Source organism: Chlorocebus sabaeus, chromosome 24, assembly GCF_047675955.1.
Source record: "Chlorocebus sabaeus isolate Y175 chromosome 24, mChlSab1.0.hap1, whole genome shotgun sequence".
NCBI lineage: Eukaryota > Metazoa > Chordata > Mammalia > Primates > Cercopithecidae > Chlorocebus > Chlorocebus sabaeus.
The window spans coordinates 78,631,554-78,651,436 of record NC_132927.1 but is presented as its reverse complement, the minus strand read 5'-3'; the positions used below and the strand labels follow the sequence as shown (position 1 = coordinate 78,651,436).

The following is a 19,883-nucleotide window of genomic DNA, read 5'->3' as shown; positions in this document are numbered from 1 at the left end:
ATCAGATGTGTTTTACAGGTAGTTTCTCCAAGTCTGTGGTTTGCTTATCCATTTTCTTTATGGCATCTTTTCATGTGCTGAAGTTTTTTATGTCAGTGAAGTCCAATTTATGGAATTTTTTGTGGTTATTGTTTTTTGCTTTCTGTCTTAGAAGAAATTTTTGCCTATTTACAGGTTGTAAATATATTCTCCTGTATTTTCTTCTAAAAATCTTTATCATTTTAACTTTTTACATTTAGATCTGTGATCCATCTTAAATTAATTTTTGTGAATGGTGAGCGGTAGGGATCAAGCATCATTTTTTTTTCCCCAAATGAATATCCAGTTGTTCCAGTATCATTTGTTAAAAAAAAGACTTTCTTTGCCCTCAGTGGATTATTTTGCCAAAAGCTAATTGACTGCAAAAGTATAGGTCTGTTTTGGACTCTCTATTCTGTTTCATTGCCCTCTTTGACTGTCATTATGCCAATACTATACTGTTTTGATTGCTGTAGCTCAAAAGTAAATGTTGAAGTTAGATATTAAAAGTCTTTCTTCTTCTTTTTTTTTTTGAGACAGAGTCTCGGTGTGTCGCCCAGGCTGGAGCGGAATGGTGTAATCTCCGCCTCTTGGTTTTAAGCGATTCTCCTGCCTCAGCCTGCTGAGTAGCTGGGATTGCAGGCACCCACCACCACGTCCAGCTGATTTTTGTATTTTTAGTTGAGACAGGGATTCACCATGTTGGTTGGGCTGGTCTCAAACTCTTGACCTCAGGTGATCCACCTGCCTGGGCCTCCCAAAGTGCTGGGATTATAGGCGTGAGGTACCGTGGCCGGCCTCTTCATGTTTTTAAAGACAATTTTGCCTACTCTAGGTCCTCTGTACATCCATATACATTTTAGAATCAGCTCATTTTTTTTTTTTCTTTCTGTGAGGATTCTAGGAGTATAGCTCATTCTATTAAAAAATAAAACCAACTGGGCACGGTGTGTCACGCCTGTAATCACAGCACTTTAAGAGGCTGAAGTGGGCTGATCACATGAGCCCAGGAGTTCAAGACCAGCCTGGACAACATGGTGAAACCACGTCTTGACTGAAAATACAAAAATTAGCCAGGTGTAGTGGCACACACCTGTAGTCGCAGCTGCTTGGGAGGCTGAGGTGGGAGGATTGCTTGAGCCTTGGGGGTGGAGACTTCAGTGAGGCAAGATCATGCAGCTGCACTCCAGCCTGGGTGACAGAGTGAGAACCTGTCTCAAAAAAAAAAAAAAAAAAAGGCCGGGCGCGATGGCTCACACCTGTAATTCCAGCACTTTGGGAGGCCGAGGCGGGCAGATGATGAGGTCAGGAGATCAACACCATCCTGGCTAACAACAGTGAAACCCCGTCTCTACTAAAAATACAAAAAATTAGCTGGGCTTTGTGGCAAAAATTATTCATTTTTGAATAATAACTGAACCTTGCATTCCCAGTATAACTGGGATTCCCCACTTAGTCATAAGATGCGATCAGTTTTACATATTGCTGGATTTGATAGGATTTTGTCAAGTATTTTTGTATTTGTACTCATAAGGGTTACTTTTTTTTCTTCCGTGATGGAGTTTCACTGTGCAGCACAGGCTAGAGCACGGTGGTGTGATCTTAGCTCTCTGCAACCTCTGCCTCAAGCAGTTCTCCTGCCTCAGCCTCCCAAGTAGCTGGGATTACAGGCGCGCACCACCATGCCTAGCTAATTTTTGTATTTTTAGTAAAGATGGGGTTTTGCCATGTTGGCCAGGCTGGTCTTGAACTCTTGACCTCAGGCAGTCTGCCAGACTTGGCCTCCCAAAGTGTTGGGATTACAGGCGTGAGCTACCATGCTTGGCCTATACTTTTCTTACTATATAAAAGTCTTTGTTAGGGAGTTAGGTGAGGTGTCTCACACCTTTAATCCCAGCACATTGGGAGGCTGAGGTGGGAGGATGGCTTAAGCCCAGGAGTTTGAGACCAGCCTGGACAAGACGAGACCTTGTTTCCACAAATAAAAAACAGCTGGGCATGGTGGCAGACACCTGTGGTCCCAGCCACCTGGAAGGCTGAGGTGGGAGGATGGCTTGAGATCAGGAGGTCAAGGCTGCAGTAAGCAGTGATTACACTATTGCACTCCAGCCTGGGCAACAGAGTAAGACCTTGTCTCAAAAAAGAAAAAAAGAAAAAGAAAAAAAGTCTTTATTAGGTTTTGCGGCTGGGTGCAGTAGCTCACACCTGTATTCCCAGCACTTTCAGAGGCTGAGATGAGTGGATAATTTGAGGCCATGAGTTTGAGACTAGCCTGGCCAACATGGCAAAACTCTGTTCTACCAAAACTACAAAAATTAGTTGGGTGTGGTAGTACATGCTAGTAATCCCAGTTACTCAGGAGGCTGAGGCACAAGAATGGCTTGAATCCCGGAGGCGGAGGTTGCAGTGAGCCGAGATTGCGCCAGTGCACTCCAACCTGGGCAACAGAGTGAGACTCTGTCTTTAAAAAAAAAATGTTTTCTTAGATTTTGGTATAAAGTTTTTCAGGCCTAACAGAACAAGTTGGGAAGTGTTCATTCCTCCTTTTTTTCCTGAAAAAGTTTGTGTAAGAGTACTTCTTCTTTAAATGTTTGAAATAATTCACCAGTGAAATTGGTCCAGAGGTTTTCCTTGTGGGGAAGGTCCCACCCCCCCACAATGATGTTTATTATAACATCATTCATAGTGATAAAAAGATGGAGTCACGGTGAAGTGGTGGAACAAGCAATGACCTTAAGGCACATCAGCCTTAGCCTCCCAAGTAGCTGGGATTATAGGCACCTGCCACCATGCCTGGCTGATTATTATATTTTTAGTAGAGACAGGGTTTCACCATGTTGGCCAGGCTGGTGTCAAACTCCTGACCTCAAGTGATTCATCTGCCTCAGCCTCCCAAAGTGCTGGGATTACAGACTCTGTCTCATAAATAAATAAATAAATAAATATCCCCCTTAAGAAGGTAGAAAAATAAGAGTAAATTAAATATCTTAAGTGAGAGAAAAGCAACAGTAAAGAGGAACAGAAATCAATGAAATAGAAAACAAATAGAGAAAATCAACAAAGCTAAAAGATGGCTCCTTAAAAAGATTAACTAAATTGATGAACTCCTAGTAAGGCTGATGGAGAAAAAAAGACATCAACACTAATGTCACCAACCAGGATCAGTAATGAAAAAGAGGATCACTACAGTTAGATATTTTAAAAATAGGCCGGGAATGGTGGCTCACACCTATAATCCTAGCACTTTGGGAGGCTGAGGCTGGAGGATGGCTTGAGCCCAGGAGTTCAAGGCTGCAGTGAGCTGTAATCATGCCACTGCACTCCAGCCTGGGTGACAGAGCAAGACACCAGAGACATCATTGTCTCCAACAGAATTAAAAAATAATAGGCGGGGCGTGGTGGCTCACACCTGTAATCCCAGCACTTTGGGAGGCCAAGGCGGGCGGATGACGAGGTCAGAAGTTTGAGACCAGCCTGGCCAACACAGCAAAAGCCTGCCTTTACTAAAAATACAAAAATTAACTAAGCGTGGCGGCGGGCCACCTGTAATTCCAGCTCCTCGGGAGGCTGAGGCAGGAGAATCAGTTGAACCTGGGAGGCAGAGGTTGCAGTGAGGCGAGATTGTGCCATTGCACTCCAGCCTGGGCAACAAGAGCGAGAAAACAAAAAAAACTCAAAAAAAATAAACCAAAAAAATTAAATAATGAGAGTATTACAGATAACTGTATGCCAATAAATATGACAATTTAGGTTAGATAAACAAATTCCTCAAAAAACACAGTTACCAAATCTGACACAAAATAAAACTGGAAATTGAAACAGCCTTATTTGATAAAATAGCCATATTTTATTTTTATTAGTTGTTATCAAAAACCTCCCAACAGATGATGAAAGTGTTCTGAAATGGAATTGTGGTGATAGTTGCACAGCTGTATAAATGTCCTAAAACTCATTTACAGTAGCTTAATTTTATGCCATGAAAATTATACTTCAGGCTGGGCACAGTGGCTCACGCCTGTAATCCCAGCACTTTGGGAGGCCGAGGCGGGTGGATCACCTGAGGCTGGGGGTTCGAGAGCAGCCTCGCCACCATGATGAAACCTTGTCTCTACTAAAAATACAAAAATAGCCTGGTGGGCACCTATAATCCCAGCTACTCAGGAGGCTGAGGTAGGAGGATAGCTTCCAACTGGGAGGCAGAGGTTGCAGTGAGCCTAGATCGTGCCACTGCACTCCAGCCTTGATGACAGAGCAAGATTCCATCTCAAAAAAAAAAAAAAATTATTTGGCACATACACATTTACAATTGTCATTGCTTCCTAATGTATTGACTCTCTTTTTAACATCATGAAATCATAAGTAGTAGTAATCCTTATTTTGCAGTCTATTTTGTTTAATATTAATATAACCATTTCTTCCTCCCCTTCCCTTCACTTTGAGGACGTTCTTCATATAGATTGTATTGGTTAGATAAACTTATTTTCCATAAAATTCATCCAATAAAATGAAATGTTGAAATTTCATAATTGATCTTTAATTTTTTTTTTTTTTGAGACGGAGTTTCGCTCTGTCACCCAGGCTGGAGTGCAGTGGCGCGATCTCGGTTCACTGCAAGCTCAGCCTCCTGGGTTTATGCTATTCTCCTGTAGCTGGGACTACAGGCGCCCACCTTCACACCTAGCTAATTTTTTGTATTTTTTAGTAGAGGTGGGGTTTCACCGTGTTAGCCAGGATAGTCTCAATCTCCTGACCTCGTGATCTGCCCGCCTCGGCCTCCCAAAGTGCTGGGATTACAGGTGTGAGCCAATGAGCCTGGCCGATCTTTAAATTTTTTTTAGAAGTCTGAGTCCTGGTGATCATAATTTGTTCCATTTGTAGATTCCACTTATGGTAAACGTCATCTGGTTCTTTTTTTTTTTTGAGATGGAGTCTTGCTCAGTTACCCAGGCTGGAGTGCGGTGGCGCGATCTCGGCTCACTGCAAGCTCCGCCACCCGGGTTCTCACCATTCTCCTGCCTCAGCCTCCCGAGTAGCTGGGACTACAGGCACCCGCCACCTCGCCTGGCTAGTTTTTTGTATTTTTAGTAGAGACGGGGTTTCACCGTGTTAGCCAGATGGTCTCGATCTCCTGACCTCATGATCCGCCCATCTCAGCCTCCCAAAGTGCTGGGACTACAGGCGTGAGCCACCGCGCCCGGCCGTCATCTGGTTCTTTTTGGAGCAAAGGCTGCCTACATTCCTCTTACGTTCAATTCTGTGATATTTTGTTTCCAACAGAACAATAAACAAAAACAAACTGAATGTCACCTGACCACAAAATTCAAAGCAACTCCAAGGCAAAGAAAAGTAGTTACTTCCAGGTTTTTTTAGATTTTTTTTTTCATGATTTTAATAGAGGGGACAGAGTTGATTTGAATTTTATTAATCACTGTTATTTGAACAATTGCTAGATCCTGGTATCTAGCAATATCCAGGAAAATGTGCCTTTCTAAATGTTTGTCTTAGTTCATTATTTCTCAGTGAATGCCTGTGGAGATATGAAAGAATCCTGTCTCCAATAAGCAAAATATGTTTTGGGGTGTGATAACTGCTTTTCCTATTACAGATGAGAAGAGTGGATATTTGTCTAAATAGTATGGCTGTTTGGCTGCCCAGTTCTAAAACCTAAGTTTTTTGGATTGGGTGTTCAAAAATTGGAACTATTGCTAGCTTGTTAGCTTTTTCCACCTGAAGCAGGATTTCTCTGTCTCAACACTGTTGGCATTTTGGCCTGGAATTTTTTTTTTTTTCCTGTTCTGTGTGTTGTAGAATATTGAATGATTTGTATTCATTGGTAAATAGCTGCTGTCTTGACGCTCCTGAGTGTCACCTGGCCCCCTTGTTCAGCACTCCCTAGTTCTGGCCACCTTGAGGATCCGGCTCCAGCATGGTCAGCTGTGTCTTTTCTGATTGGTTGTGGATCTGGGGTGCGAGTTGTTAACACTTTGAATACCAACTTGGATGTGAGGGAGGAAATACAGGATAGTAATGAAAATGAGGGCTAGAACTTTTAGTCTGAAATATACTTAGACTCTTCAGGCTATTCTGTTTTCAGGCTTTTCTTAAATATCAGGTTTCTATTTGTTGGCTAACATGAGAGTGACTTAAAATATTCAGACTTATTTATTTATTTATGTATTTATTTATTTGAGATGGAGTCTCACTCTGTTGGGCAGGCTGGAATGCAATGGCACAATCTTGGCTTACTGCAACCTCCACCTCTTGGGTTCAAGCCATTCTCCTGCCTCAGCCTCCCAAGTGACTGAGATTACAGGCACATGCCACTGTGCCCAGCTAATTTTTGTATTTTTAGTAGAGACGGAGTTTCACCGTGTTGGCCAGGCTGGTCTGGAACTCCTGACCTCAGGTGATCCACCCACCTTGGACTCCCAAAGTGCTGGGCTTACAGGCGTGAGCGACCATGCCCAGCCTCAGCCATATTGATTTAAAACTACACCTATACTGCTGGGTAAAACTACTCTTCAAATAACCAAACAAAATGTTGAGCTTTCCACTATATGTTAAAAGTTGATAGAACAGAATTTGCCAATTGAAAAAGTAGTCCCACAATTAGTTCCTTTTGGAGCCTGAGATGACAGTTTCTGGTGAATTGAATTATTCAATTAGGTGTGACCCCATAGGCCTACTGTGGTGAAGTGGCATTCTCAAAAGAGGTCTGTCTAGAGGGCAGTGACAGCCACCCTCAGGCCTTGGACCTGATTGCACTGTATTGACATGATTTGTATTGGCAGAGCAGTCTTCATAAAGAAGAGCCTGCAATAAGACACACCTGCCCAGAGAGTGCTTGTCACCAGGTGAATGAAATGGAAAAGAGGGCCGGGTGTGGTGGCTCACACTTGTAATCCCAGCACTCTGGGAGGCCAAGGTGGGTAGATCACCTGAGGCCGGGAGTTTGAGACCAGCCTGGCCAACATGGTGAACTCCATTTCTACTAAAAATACAAAAATTAGCCGGGCATGGTGGCAGGCACCTGTAATCCCAGCTACTCGGGAGGCTGAGGCAGGAGAATTGCTTGAACCCGGGAGGCGGAGGTCGCGGTGAGCCAAGATCGCACCACTGCACTCCAGCCTGGGCAACAAGAGGGAAACTCCGTTTCAAAAAAAAAAAGAAAAAGCAATTGAAAAGAGTACAGCATCATTAAAGATAAGAAAGATGCCGGGCACAGCGGCTCTCGCTTGTAATCACAGTACTTTGGGTGGCTGAGGCGGGCAGATCATTTGAGCCTGGGAGTTTGAGAGGGCATAGTGGGATGCACCTGTGGTCCCAGCTACTCAGGAAGCTAAAGTGGGAGGATCACCTGAGCCTCCAGTGAGACATGATTGCACCATTGCACTCCAGCCTGGATGACAGTGAGGCTTTGTCTCAAAAAAAAGAGGGATTGGTCTTTTCTTGGAGCTTTGAAATGCTCATTTTCAGATAGTGTATCTATAAACTGAAGACTAAATCTTATTAATCTTACTAATAAATTTAATCATAAGTTTTAATGTCTGTTTTTATGTTTGTTAATCTGTAAAATAAACTACCAAGTATTCTTTCAGGATCTTAGATGGGAAAAATTTTAACATATGTTCTAGCTATAAGAACCTTGATTTTTTAATTCAGCAATGAGATACAGCTTAACTTCAGTTTCTAATGGGATGGGAGATATAAAAGCTGATTAACTTGCTTGAAATATTTGTGAGTTTTAAAATTGTGATCCTGGATAATAAGTAACTCTAATTTTGAAGTTGACCTAAACTGTGAATGAGCTATCCATTTTTACCTACACGATAGTATTGAGCAAGTCAACAACCTACGAGAGATCCAAGCACTGAGGCGCCTGAATCCGCACCCAAACATTCTTACGTTGCATGAAGTGGTTTTGTAAGTATATTTGGAGCTTGAAAAGTTATCTAAATTTGATGAAAATAATCTCTTTTTAAGGAAGAAAACCATGGTAGACATTTTGAATATTTGCTTTGTAGCTCAGAGAGTAACCATTTTTACTTCATCTTATATCACATTTTTATTTGGAAAAATGTGCATCTGATTCTTTTTTTTAAATTTTTTTGAGGAGTCTCTCTCTGCCACCCAGGCTGGAGTGCAGTGGCGCAATCTCGGCTCATAACAAACTCCACCTCCCTGGTTCAAGCCATCTCCTGCCTCAGCCTCCTGAGTAGCTGGGATCACAGGCGCCTGCCACCACGCCCGGCTAATTTTTGTATTTTTAGTAGAGACGGGGTTTCATCATGTTGGCCAGGTTGGTCTCAAACTCCTGACCTCAGGTAATCCACCCATCTTGGCCTCCCAAAATGCTGGGATTACAGACATGAGCCACCGCGCCCGGCCAGCATCTGATTCTTAATGTGGAAATGCCTTCATTTAGGTGACTCCACATCATAAAAGCATCCGTCATGCAAACAGTTCATCTCCTGGAGCTCAGTTAGGCTGCTGAGGTCTTGAGTGTGAATTTTGAGCTATTGGGAAAGCACTGTTGTGTTATTTCAGGGATTGTACATTCTCACTCTGTCCCTGCCAGTTGCCATTTCCGAACAGTCTCCTGTAGCCTTTCTTACTGTAATTGATAACATTTCTGGGGATTTTTCATTTCTGTTCTAATTATAGAGTAGTTTCCATAAGGCTTATCTATCAATCAAGAAGGCAGAACACAGCTTGTCCCTCAGTGCCTGCCTGAGCCTGGAAAGCCTTCTTCCTGACAACTCTGTGCTGTGCTTACAGACCTCACTGAGCCAGGGAGTCAGACTACAGGATTTGGGGACCTTCTTTGCTGTGGGCTAGAATGGCACCGCCACTCTGAGAGGGTGCCCCTCGGTGTAGGGGCTTCGCTGTGGCTCCGGAGGGAGACTGGCCTGTAAGATCGACCAAGGAACTCCAGTTAAACTCCACTGCCAGTTAAAGTCTAGTAGATTTTAATCAGAGAATGGAACAGTTTTAAACTCGAAATGTCTTGTTATAACTGTGTGACTTCCTGGCCTGTAGCGTTCTTAGAAGTCAATTTGGGCCAGGTCCAGAGACTGCAGTTAGTATGTCATAGTGTCAACACTGCATGCACGTCATGCACTTCCCACACACTTTCCACAGCACTCTGTCCAGAATCTCATGTGGGCCTCCTAACTACCAAGACCCCTTTCTGCCAGATTGGAGGCACCCAGAGTAGGGTCTGGGGTGATACAGGCTCCCGCTAAGGACTCTGGGAACCCTTTAAAGGCCTGCTTGAACTCAGGAGAAGTTGGTGGCTCAGCCAGCAGTCTCTGTCCCCATTCTGTGTCAGCATTGATATCACACACTTGTGATGTGACTCGTTTTTCTCTTTTTCCCCTGACTGGTTTTTGGTTGTTACTCTCCCATTGTGATTTATCCCAATTACATGGAAGGAATTTAGCTAAATTAAAATTTAATTTGCAGTCACGGAGCACGAATTAATTTCTTTTCTTTTCTTTCCTTTTCTTTTTTTTTTTTTTTTTTTGAGACAGGGTCTCACTCTTTTGCCCAGGCTGGAGTACAGTGGTGCGATCTTGGCTCACTGCAACCTCCACCTCCTGGGTTTAAGCTATTCTCCTCCCTCAGCCTCCCGAGCAGCTGGGACTACAGGCGCCAGCCACCACACCCAGCTTTCGTATTTTTAGTAGGGACGGGGTTTCACCATGTTGGCCAGGCTGGCCTCAAACTCCTAACCTGAAGTGATCCACCACCTCGGCCTCCCAAAGTGCTGGGATTACAGGAGTGAGCCACCACACCTGGCCTCTTTCATTGTTTTGCTTACCCAACTCCCCAGCCTTTTTCTTCTTTCTACTGATAGATAATTATGTATTTTCAAGACCTACATATTTTCGACTTTTAGAATTTTGTTCAAAGTTGGGTTTTGCTAGTATTTTTAATTAATTTTACCTGAAATACTGATTTGAAATCAGAACCTTTACTGTTTCAGCAATTACACTGTAGTATTTGATGTGGGAGTGCCTTATGTTTACTAGAAATGTTTACAAATGGATTAAATATTGGATTGTATTTTCTGATTAAGGCCAGAAAATTTATTTTAAAAACTTGCTTTCTTCTTCAGTGACAGAAAATCTGGTTCTCTTGCACTAATATGTGAACTTATGGACATGAATATTTATGAGCTAATACGAGGTACGTGGAATAATTTGAAAGCTAACCTAAGATCCTCTTTTAAGGCTTCTAATTCATACATATGCTTAGTTGTTCTCAACATCATTAGTCATCATAGTGCCGTAGTTATATATAATACACAGTACAGTGCCACTTCACTCATGGGAGGGCATTTTCCTGACGGCTCGTCTACTCAGAACATGACTGCAAACAAGAAAGGAAGTCCCAGGCCCTCTGGGTGCCCATGTGATCTGGGGGAGGGTGGCGGGAGGCAGCAGGGGCAGCTCTGCTGCAGAGCACCGCAGCCAGACCCGCCATGGGCGTGTGTGCCGCAGGCCCACTGGCTCAGGGGGCCTCTCAGCTCCCCAGATCTGCTGTTGCTCGGCATTCTGTTCCATGCCTCTTCAGGCAAAGCTTTCCCTCCAGAATAGTCCCCTGCATGTGAGGGAAGCTCCTGCCATTTTCCACGATGCTCATTCATTTCCTTTCTTCTGAACAATAAAGCACCGTTGAAGACAGCATGTTTGCCTGAGGTGACCTCAGTCAGGGCTGGTTTCAGATACTTACAGAGGTCCTCTGAGGGCAACAGGAGAAAAGGAGAGCCGGCTGGCCCTCATTGAGCAAATTGTTTCTGGGGGTCTGACCTCATGGTTGTGTTTGATGTCAGGACAAATGAACCTTGTATATCTCACTAAGAAAGCAATACAGCAAGTGTTGGATTTTTCAAATCACGTTATACCTAGAGGACAAATAAAAAACAACTGTCCTACTGTCACGTGAGTGACTACTTATGACTTGGAAAAGAATTTTAGTGACAGCGTCATAGATGATTTAGATGGTATATTAGCTCACAATTTGGGCCACACTGAAGATGATGTGCTATGGAAACTTTTTAGATCGATAAACTATTTTTGTGATGAAGAAGACACTGATGTTGAAGATATATATGAAGAGTTCAAATAAAATTGTTTTTATGAAATTGGATAGTGGAAAAAAGCATTATATCAATATTCATGTATTTTATATGTGACTTAAAATATGTGTGTGATAGTAAATTACTAGCAAAATAAATAGCATAAGTAGCCAAGTTTTTCTACATCCATAAAAGTTGATGTATATAAAGCTGGGCGCAGTGGCTCATGCCTATAATCCTGGCTCTTTAGGAGGGAGGCCAGTGCGGGTGGATCACTTGAGGTCAGGAGTTCAAGACCAGCCTGACTAACAAGGTGAAACACTGTCTCTGCTAAAAAATACACACAAAAAATTAGCCAGGCATAGTGGTGTGTATCTGCCTGTAGTCCCAGCTACTCAGGAGGCTGAGGCAGGAGAATCACTTGAACCTAGGAGGCGGAGGTTGCAGTGACCCGAGATCGTTCCACTGCACTCCAGCCTGGGTGACAGAGTGAGATTCCGTCTCAAAAAATAAAAATAAAGGCCAGTGTGGTGACTTATGCCTGTAATCCTAGCACTTTGGGAGGCCAAGGCAGGTGGATCACTTGAGGTCAGGAGTTCGAGACCAGCCTGGCCAATACAGTGAAACCTTGTCTCTGCTAAAAATACAACAAAAATTAGCCGGGCATGGTGGCATGTTCCTGTAGTCCCAGCTACTTGGGACTGAGGTAGGAGAATAGCTTGAACCTGGGAAACAGAGGTTGCAGTGATCTGAGATCACGCCACTGCACTCCAGCCTGGACATCACAGCGAGACTCCATCTCAAGAAAAAATAAAAACAAGACTCAACAAGAAGGGAGAATTTTTGGCAAGTCACTGTGTGTTTAGACGCTTGAGAAAGCATTATTTAGAATATATACACACACACACACACACACACACATATATATATATTTTTTTTTTTTTGAGATGGAGTCTTGCTCTCCCAGTGGCGCGATCTCAACTCACTGCAACCTCCGCCTCCCAGGTTCAAGTGATTCTCCTGCCTCAGTCTCCCAAGTAGCTGGACTACAGGCATGTGCTACTATGCCTGGCTAATTTTTTTTTTTTTTTTTTTTAAGGTGGAGTCTTGCTGTGTTGCCAGGCTGGAGTGCAGTGGCACGTTCTCAGCTCACTGCAACCTCTACCTCCCAGGTTCAAGCGGTTCTCCTGCCTTAGCCTCTCAAGTAGCTGGGACTACAGGCCTGCACCGCCACGCCCAGCTAATTTTTTGTATTTTTAGTAGAGACGGGGTTTCACCATGTTGGCCAGGATGATCTTGATCTCTTGACCTCATGATCTGCCCGTCTTGGCCTCCCAAAGTGCTGGGATTACAGGTGTGAGCCACTGCACCCAGCCAACTTTTTTGTATTTTTAGTAGAGACAGGGTTTCACCGTGTTAGCCAGGATGGTCTCAATCTCCTTGACCTCATGATCTGCCTGCCTCGGCCTCCCAAAGTGCTGGGATTACAGGCATGAGCCACTGTGCCCAGCCTTAGAATATATATATTTTTAGGATATATTTATTTTCAGTAGTAGAGGAATTACATAACTGAAGAAATTGAATCTATTTCTTTCAGTATCTATCTACAGCGATTGTAGAAAACAGACCTCTGTAGATCAGTAGACTTCCATTCGTTATGTAAATATTGAGTGTCTTCCATAGGCCAGGCAGCGTGTTCAGCGCACCGACTCTAAGATGCTGTGAGCAATATGGAGCATCCTAGGTTCAGAGATGTTAAAATGTAAGGAGAATGGCTAATAGTGCTTGTAGGGTAGTAAATATTGAAATATACATCCTGAATTTAGAGTTAGTAAAATTTGGAAAAAAAAAAAGCCTATCCTAGAATTGATGAAATACAGTGATAATAGCTAACAGTTCATGAATGGTATCCGTATGGCCAGGCACTATTCTTAATACTTTATAGGAATTAACTCATTTTAACCTTCCAACAACCCTGTCAGGCAGATACTGTCATTTTTTATTTTTTTAAGATGGAGTCTCACTCTGTTGCCAGGCTGGAGTGCAGTGGCATGATTTTGGCTCACTGCAACCTCCGCCTCCTGGGTTCAAGCAGTTCTCCTGCCTCAGCCTCCCAAGTAGCTGGTACTACAGGAGCACGCCACCACACCCAGCTAATTTTTGTTTGTTTGTTTGTTTGAGATGGAGTTTTGCTCTTTTTGCCCAGTCTGGGGTGCAATGGCGTGATCTTGGCTCACCACAACCTCCGCCTCCCAGGTTCAAGCGATTCTCCTGCCTCAGCCTCCTGAGTAGCTGGGAATACAGGCATACGCCACCACCCCGGCTACTTTTGTATTTTTAGTAGAGATGGGGTTTCTCTATGTTGGTCAGGCTGGTCTTGAACTCCTGAGCTCAGGTGATCTGCCCACCTTGGCCTCTCAAAGTGCTGGGATTACAGGCGTGAGCCACCGCGCCCAGCTAATGTTTGTATTTTTAGTAGAGACGGGTTTCACCATGTTGGCCAGGATGGTCTCGATCTCTTGACCTTGTTATCCACCCGCCTTGGCCTCTCAAAGTGCTGGGATTATAAGCGTGAGCCATCCCACGTGGCCCAGATACTGTTATTATCCTTATTTGAAACATGAGGACATTGAGGCATGGGGAGATAAGTTAGTTGTCTAAGGTTACATACCTAGTAAGTGGTAGAACTGGGGCTGAACCTAGATAACCTGATCCTAGAGTGCATGTTCTTAACCATCACACATACTGCCTCATGACAACCCTGTGTGGTTGGCACTATTATTTTTCCCATTTTACAGATGAGGAAATTGAAGCTTGAAGGATTAAGTAATAATCCAAAATTAAGTTGTTAATAAATGGCAGAACTGGGACTTAAACTCAAGCCTGACTCTGAAATCCTAACCATTAAGCTTTGTTGCTGCCCTGGATCTCTATTTCTGGGCCCAGCTCAGTGCCTTAAAAGAATAGGGGCACCTAATTATTTACGGTTGTCGACGATGATGCTGCTTTAGTGAAAACTCAAACAATCACTAAGGCTTTTGCTACCAGAATGGCAATTCTTATGACTTAAATTGCTGCTCTCAGGTTATTAGAATATTGAGGAGCACTATGAAAGACTAAAGAATGAGATAATAATGAAATAAGGGAACAATCACACAGCCATTATTGAATTGTCTACTTTACAGCAATGTGCAAGGTCTGGCAAGAACTGGGAAGATAAAGAATCAGCATGTCAGATGCATGTTTTTGATATTGAAAGGATATATAGTCTTTTTTTTTTTTTTTTCCTTGAGACGGAGTCTCACTCTGTCGCCCAGGCTGGAGTGCAATGGCGCGATCTCGGCTCACTGCAAGCTCTGCCTCCCAGGTTCAAGCCATTCTCCTGCCTCAGCCTCCCGAGTAGCTGGGATTACAGGCGCCGCCACCACACCCGAGTAATTTTTTTTTGAGATGGAGTCTCACTCTGTTGCCCAGGCTGGAGTGCAATGGCACAATCTCAGCTCACTGCAACCTCCACCTCCCGGGTTCAAGCCGTTCTCCTGCCTCAGCCTCCCGAGTAGCTGGAATGTCTGCCATCACGCCCGGCTAACTTTTTGTATTTTTAGTACAGACGGGGTTTCAGTATGTTGGCCAGGCTATCTCGAACTCCTGACCTCATGATCTGCCCGCCTCAGCCTCCCAAAGTGCTGGGATTACAGGCGTGAGCCACTGCGCCTGGTCTGAAAGAGTATATAGTCTAGTGTCCACATAAACTATATGAAAGTGATATCATAAGAGAAAAGGAGTTGCTGGGGTAATTTTCTCTTTGTTGAACAAGTGTCAGATGAGGCAGAGATTGTGTGGGCTGGGAAAATAGGGCTTTCCTGGAGGAGTGGTAGAATTAGACAGGTGCAGGAGAGGATGTCTCATTTGCAATGACATGCCATGGGCTATTCCAGAGGCAGGGACATGGTGGGGAACATAACAGACACAGTTCCCACCCATGTGGAGCTCACACTCGACAGACAGGAAACAAATGAAGAAATTACCAAGAATATCAGTCAAAATGATCAAGAATTCCAGATAGGGATAAGTGCTGTCAGTGAATGAAATAGGCCAATGTGTTAGAGAGTGATGAGGATAGAGTACTTCAGGCAGAGGGACAGCCAGTGCAAAGGTCCTGAGGCCACCGTGAGGGAAGAGGCCCACGTGGCTGGAGGACATGGAGGAGAGTTGCAGAAAATGGAGTAGGCAGGCACCAATGAGGCTGGTAGGGCGAGGGTAAGAATTTTCATTATTCTAAGTTCAATGGGAAGCTGTTATTGGGCTTTAAAGCAAGGGAGAGGTGGTTTTCAATTGGTGTTTAGAGCAGTGTTTCCAAAATGATCACAGAAGAGCAGTTGTCTTATTTCTAATGTATTGCAGGGGGAATTTTTGTGAAATATAGTAAAAATTACCAGAATAGTGATCGTGTGCTTAGATGTCACAGCATGTCAAATTGCTACAAATGGTTCTAAACAGTTGTTCTTAATTTATGTCATCTCCTCTTAGACCAGTAACAGCCCCTGAACTGTCATCAGCTCATGGACTGTGCTTTGAGTAGCACCTTTTTAGAAGGAATTCTCCAGTTACTGTTTTAAGAATAAATTTGCTGTAGGTGGATGTGTTGATTCTCCCTTTTAGTTGCAAACAACAGTCTCCCCTATTCTGTGATTAACTCAAGAGGGGTTACTCTGTGATATGGATAGATTGCCAGAATTGTTGGGAGGACTGAAGAAGCAGACTCCGGGCTTGGCCTATAGGAAGTTGCTTCTCACAACTGCTCTCCATGATCAGGCTGCTGGCCCTGCTGCTGACAACGCTTTGCAGAATAAAGCTGCTGCAGCTACCAGGGCTGGAATCAAGCCTTTTCTGCCAGGATCAGGAGGCAGCTGTGATCCGTGCCCTCAGAATGGATGCCTTCTCTCCTCTCATCTGCCCCCAAACCTGGGCCTGAAACGTCTTTCCCAAGTATTCCCATTTAAGCAGAGCCCAAGTCACATCTGAAACTCTCAGCTGCAAGGCAGCATGAAGAATGTCATTTGGACTTTCAGGCCTGGCATGCTAGATGGGGGTTGGGCTAGGTCCTGAGCAAGTCAATCTGTGGGTGTGCCATGAAGGCAAGAGTGGTGTGGGAGCCTGGGGAAAGGATGGTGAAGGCCCTTTGCCCACCACTCTCTCTGGAAGAATGTCTCTGGATTCTTCTTTGGCATGAGTTAGTAATTGGGGTGAATAGAGAATGGCTACCCCGCCAGCGATCCTAGTTTGTGTATTTGGGTGCATGTGCTTAACGGCTCTGGGCTCATGCCATCTGCAGTAGGAAAGCCTGTCTTGGAATTTATGAAGGAAAAACTGTAAAAGAGGTTTAGTTTCCGTCATAATCTGACTATAGAGGCAGCTACTCTTTTACAAGATTGTTTCGGAATCTACTCTCTTTTTTAACTGTTTCAAGTTAAATTGATAGGACCAGGTGCAGTGGCTCACACGTGTAGTCCCAACACTTTGGGAAGCCAGGGCGGGATGATTGCTTGAGCACAGGAGTTTGAGACTAGCCTGAGACCCTGTCTGTACAAAATATTTTTTTAAAAAAATTATCTCGGTGCAGTGGCGCATGCCTATAGACCCAACTACTCAGAAGGCTGAGGTGGGAGGATGGCTTGAGCCCAGGAGGTCGAGGCTGCAATGAGCTGATTGTATCACTGCACTCCAGCCTGGGCAACAGAGTGAGACCCTGTCTCAAAAAAAAAAAATACTCATTTGCCTTAGTGAGTGGCTAGTTTGTAGTTCTCTCCACCCTCGCTGGAGGGGCGTGTGCTGGGGATGCTGTCATGATGCAGGCCACAGTGGCAGCTGTATTCCTTCAGCTAGTGCTGAGTCACAGTGAACACCTTGGTTTATCACTGTGTTCACTTAAGTTTTTAAAATTACTAGTATCATATATGACATTCCTTAGAGGCTTCTTAATGAGAATATTTGATAAAAATTACCTTAGTCAGGAGAGCTAGAGCTTTGGGGCCTGCTGGCATTCACTAAGGGGCATATGAGAAACTTCTGAGTGACTTGTTAATTGTACTCTATTTTACTTGTTTCAAACTGTTTGAAAACAAGAATCTGATGGGAACCACATACAGTCTTGGGCCCAGAAAGTTCGGATCTCGTTCTGGAGAAGTTTGTGAAGAGTGGCTGGGCAGCAAGGGTGTGGTCTCCAGCTGTTCAGGCCACTGGGCACACACTGTTGCCCTGATACCTCACTCCAGCAGTAACACCTCTCCTACTGGCCCGGGACCAGAACGGCTCCCTACCCCTAGGGCTGTGAATAAGGAGTTTCCAGGAGGAGACCCAGGGAGGCAAGGAAGGGCGGGCACCAGAAGAGGACTCTTACCTGGGACTGAAGGCATCTGAGAAGCACAGATTCCTGGCTCCATTAGATCTAGGTTCAGGCCTTGAAATCTGCTTTTTTATTTGTTTGTTTGTTTTTGAGACAGAGTCTGGCACAGTCTCAGCTCACTGCAAGCTTTGCCTCCCAGTTTCACGCCATTCTCCTGCCTCAGCCTCCCAAGTAGATGGGACTACAGGCACCTGCTACCACGGCCAGCTAATTTTTTGTATTTTTAGTAGAGACGGGGTTTCACCATGTTGGCCAGGATGGTCTCAATCTCCTGACCTCTTGATCCACCCTCCTCAGCCTCCCACAGTGCTGGGATTACAGGCATGAGCCACCACGCCCGGCCGAAATCTGCTTTTTAAAAGACTTCTAGGTGATTATGAAGACTGGATAGATTAGACTTTTCCTAAAAGATTCCACGTTTCCCAAGTTCAAGTTCAGATGTCTCTAATGACAATTTTATGATACGAGTAAGATTTGAATGTGTGGACATGGCTGGAAAGGGCATTCCTGGGATGGAACATCATGAATATAGGTACCGGTGAGCTTTGGGAGCAACCCGAGAAGAGTCCATGAGGGAATTCACCTGAGTATTTGATAAACAAACAAGAAGGGTGTGGTGGGGCATGGTTCTCGAAGCAAGGACCCAAGACTAATTGCTGCACCTGGGCTCTTGTTAGGCGACTGTGGGGCCCCACTGCAGATCTTCTGAAGCAGAAATGTGGGTGGAGATGGGGAGGGACAATCTGTGTCTTAGCAGCCCACTCATGGGAGTGTGAGAACCCTTGTGGTGGAGAGGAATTGGTTGAAGGGGGTCTTGAGTGCCAGGGTAAGTCATAGGGGCAGTGAGACTGGGTTTGATCGCAGGACCCAGGGGCACCTGATGAGATGAACTTCCAGCAGCTTAAGCATCCTCTGCATGTGTGAAGGAGAATGGAAAGTTGCTTTCTTTTCATCTGTTACAGATATTAATTTAATAAGATTCCAGAATTCCTCAAGCTTGGGAAAGCTGATAAAGGTCTTACTTTTGATTCTTTTGATTTTAATTCTGGAAAATTGTTGATAAATCATGTGAAACAATAAAAAGGTGATAGTATTACACAAAAAAGTTAATTGTGGCCAGGCGTGGTGGCTCACACCTGTAATCCCAGCATTTTGGGAGGCCAAGGCGGGCAGATCACGAGGTCAGGAGTTCAAGACCAGTCTGGTCAACACAGTGAAACCCTATGTCTACTAAAAATACAAAAAAATTAGCCAGGCGTGGTGGTGGCGAGCGCCTGTAATCCCAGCTACTTGGGAGGCTGAGGCAGGAGAATTGCTTGAACCTGAGAGGTGGAGGTTGCGGTGGGTGGAGATTGCACCACTGCACTACTGCCTGGATGACAGTGCGAGACTCCATCTCAAGAAAAAAAAAAGAAAAAGCTAATTGCACCTAGACATTTTACAATGTAAATTACTTTCTATTATTTGTATGTTATAAACATTCTTGTTAAGCAGAGAAAAAGAATAATTTTAATTTCAAAAGAAATTGTAAACTTAGGACTAAAGGTGTCAAATGGTATATGTGCTTATGGAGGGAGGAAGTGGATTTCCAAACTGTTAGGTGAACGTGGTCATTGTGCAGATTTAAAACTTAATAACTTAAAACACACACTTTGAAAATTAAAATCAAGTATAATTGACATCTTCTGGAACAAGGGTAAGCTGTGATGCTGGGCGTGTGGTATGAAGTCTTCAAACACAGTAGAAAGCTGCGGGCACCAAGGCACAGCCAGCCCAGGCACTGAGTACAGGGCAGCTGCAGGGGACTGTGCCAGCCACGCTAAACGGCCTCTCCTGTGAAAGAAGACATGTGGACCGAGACTGAAAGCAGTTGAACTGCTTATTGAACTGTGATCTATCCGCCTTTAAAGTGGACATCTCCACATAAACAGGAAAGCCTAGCGTAACACTGGGTTGACGAGTGACTCCTAACATTTTCATCATCAGTGCAGGCTGAAGGACAGCGTCCTGGAAGGCCTCCAAGGCCGGCCGAGGCTGTCAGACCATGCTATCGTGCGGCGATCGCTCAGTGCTGTTCCCACTGAAACCATAGCACACGCGCTCTGAATGTTCACAGAGCTGTGGCCAATGTTGGAGGTGACACACGTGCTAATTGCCCCAGTTTCATCCTTATACATTGTATGTATGGATCAAAATAACACTCTCTGGGTCCCATGAATAGGTACAATTACTACATTTCCACTAAAAATAAAAGGAAAAAATTATCAACAATTCTGTCATTCTTCAGTAATTGTTTATTAATTTTTCAGTTGTCTGGCAATTTCCCAAACCTGCTTTACCTGTTTCAAAACTCAGAAAAACCACGTATGTTAGAAC

The 19,883-nt window shown here is 44.2% G+C and overlaps 1 protein-coding gene across 16 annotated transcripts in view; it reads left to right on the top strand.

Moving 5' to 3' along the window:
- MOK (MOK protein kinase) overlaps nucleotides 1-19,883 on the top strand; it is a 76,043-nt gene that overhangs the window by 29,349 nt on the left and 26,811 nt on the right. For 8 of the 16 annotated variants that reach the window (XM_007987881.3, XM_007987880.3, XM_037984554.2 and 5 more), the window contains 2 exons: nucleotides 7,852-7,941; nucleotides 10,139-10,209. The exons of 2 other annotated variants lie outside the window; for them this stretch is intronic. In XM_007987881.3, coding sequence (XP_007986072.3) covers nucleotides 7,852-7,941; nucleotides 10,139-10,209 — 161 coding nt within the window. The remainder of the gene's footprint in view (nucleotides 1-7,851; nucleotides 7,942-10,138; nucleotides 10,210-19,883) is intronic. 6 more of the 16 variants (XM_037984560.2, XM_037984559.2, XM_007987882.3 and 3 more) reach the window with 1 other exon arrangement.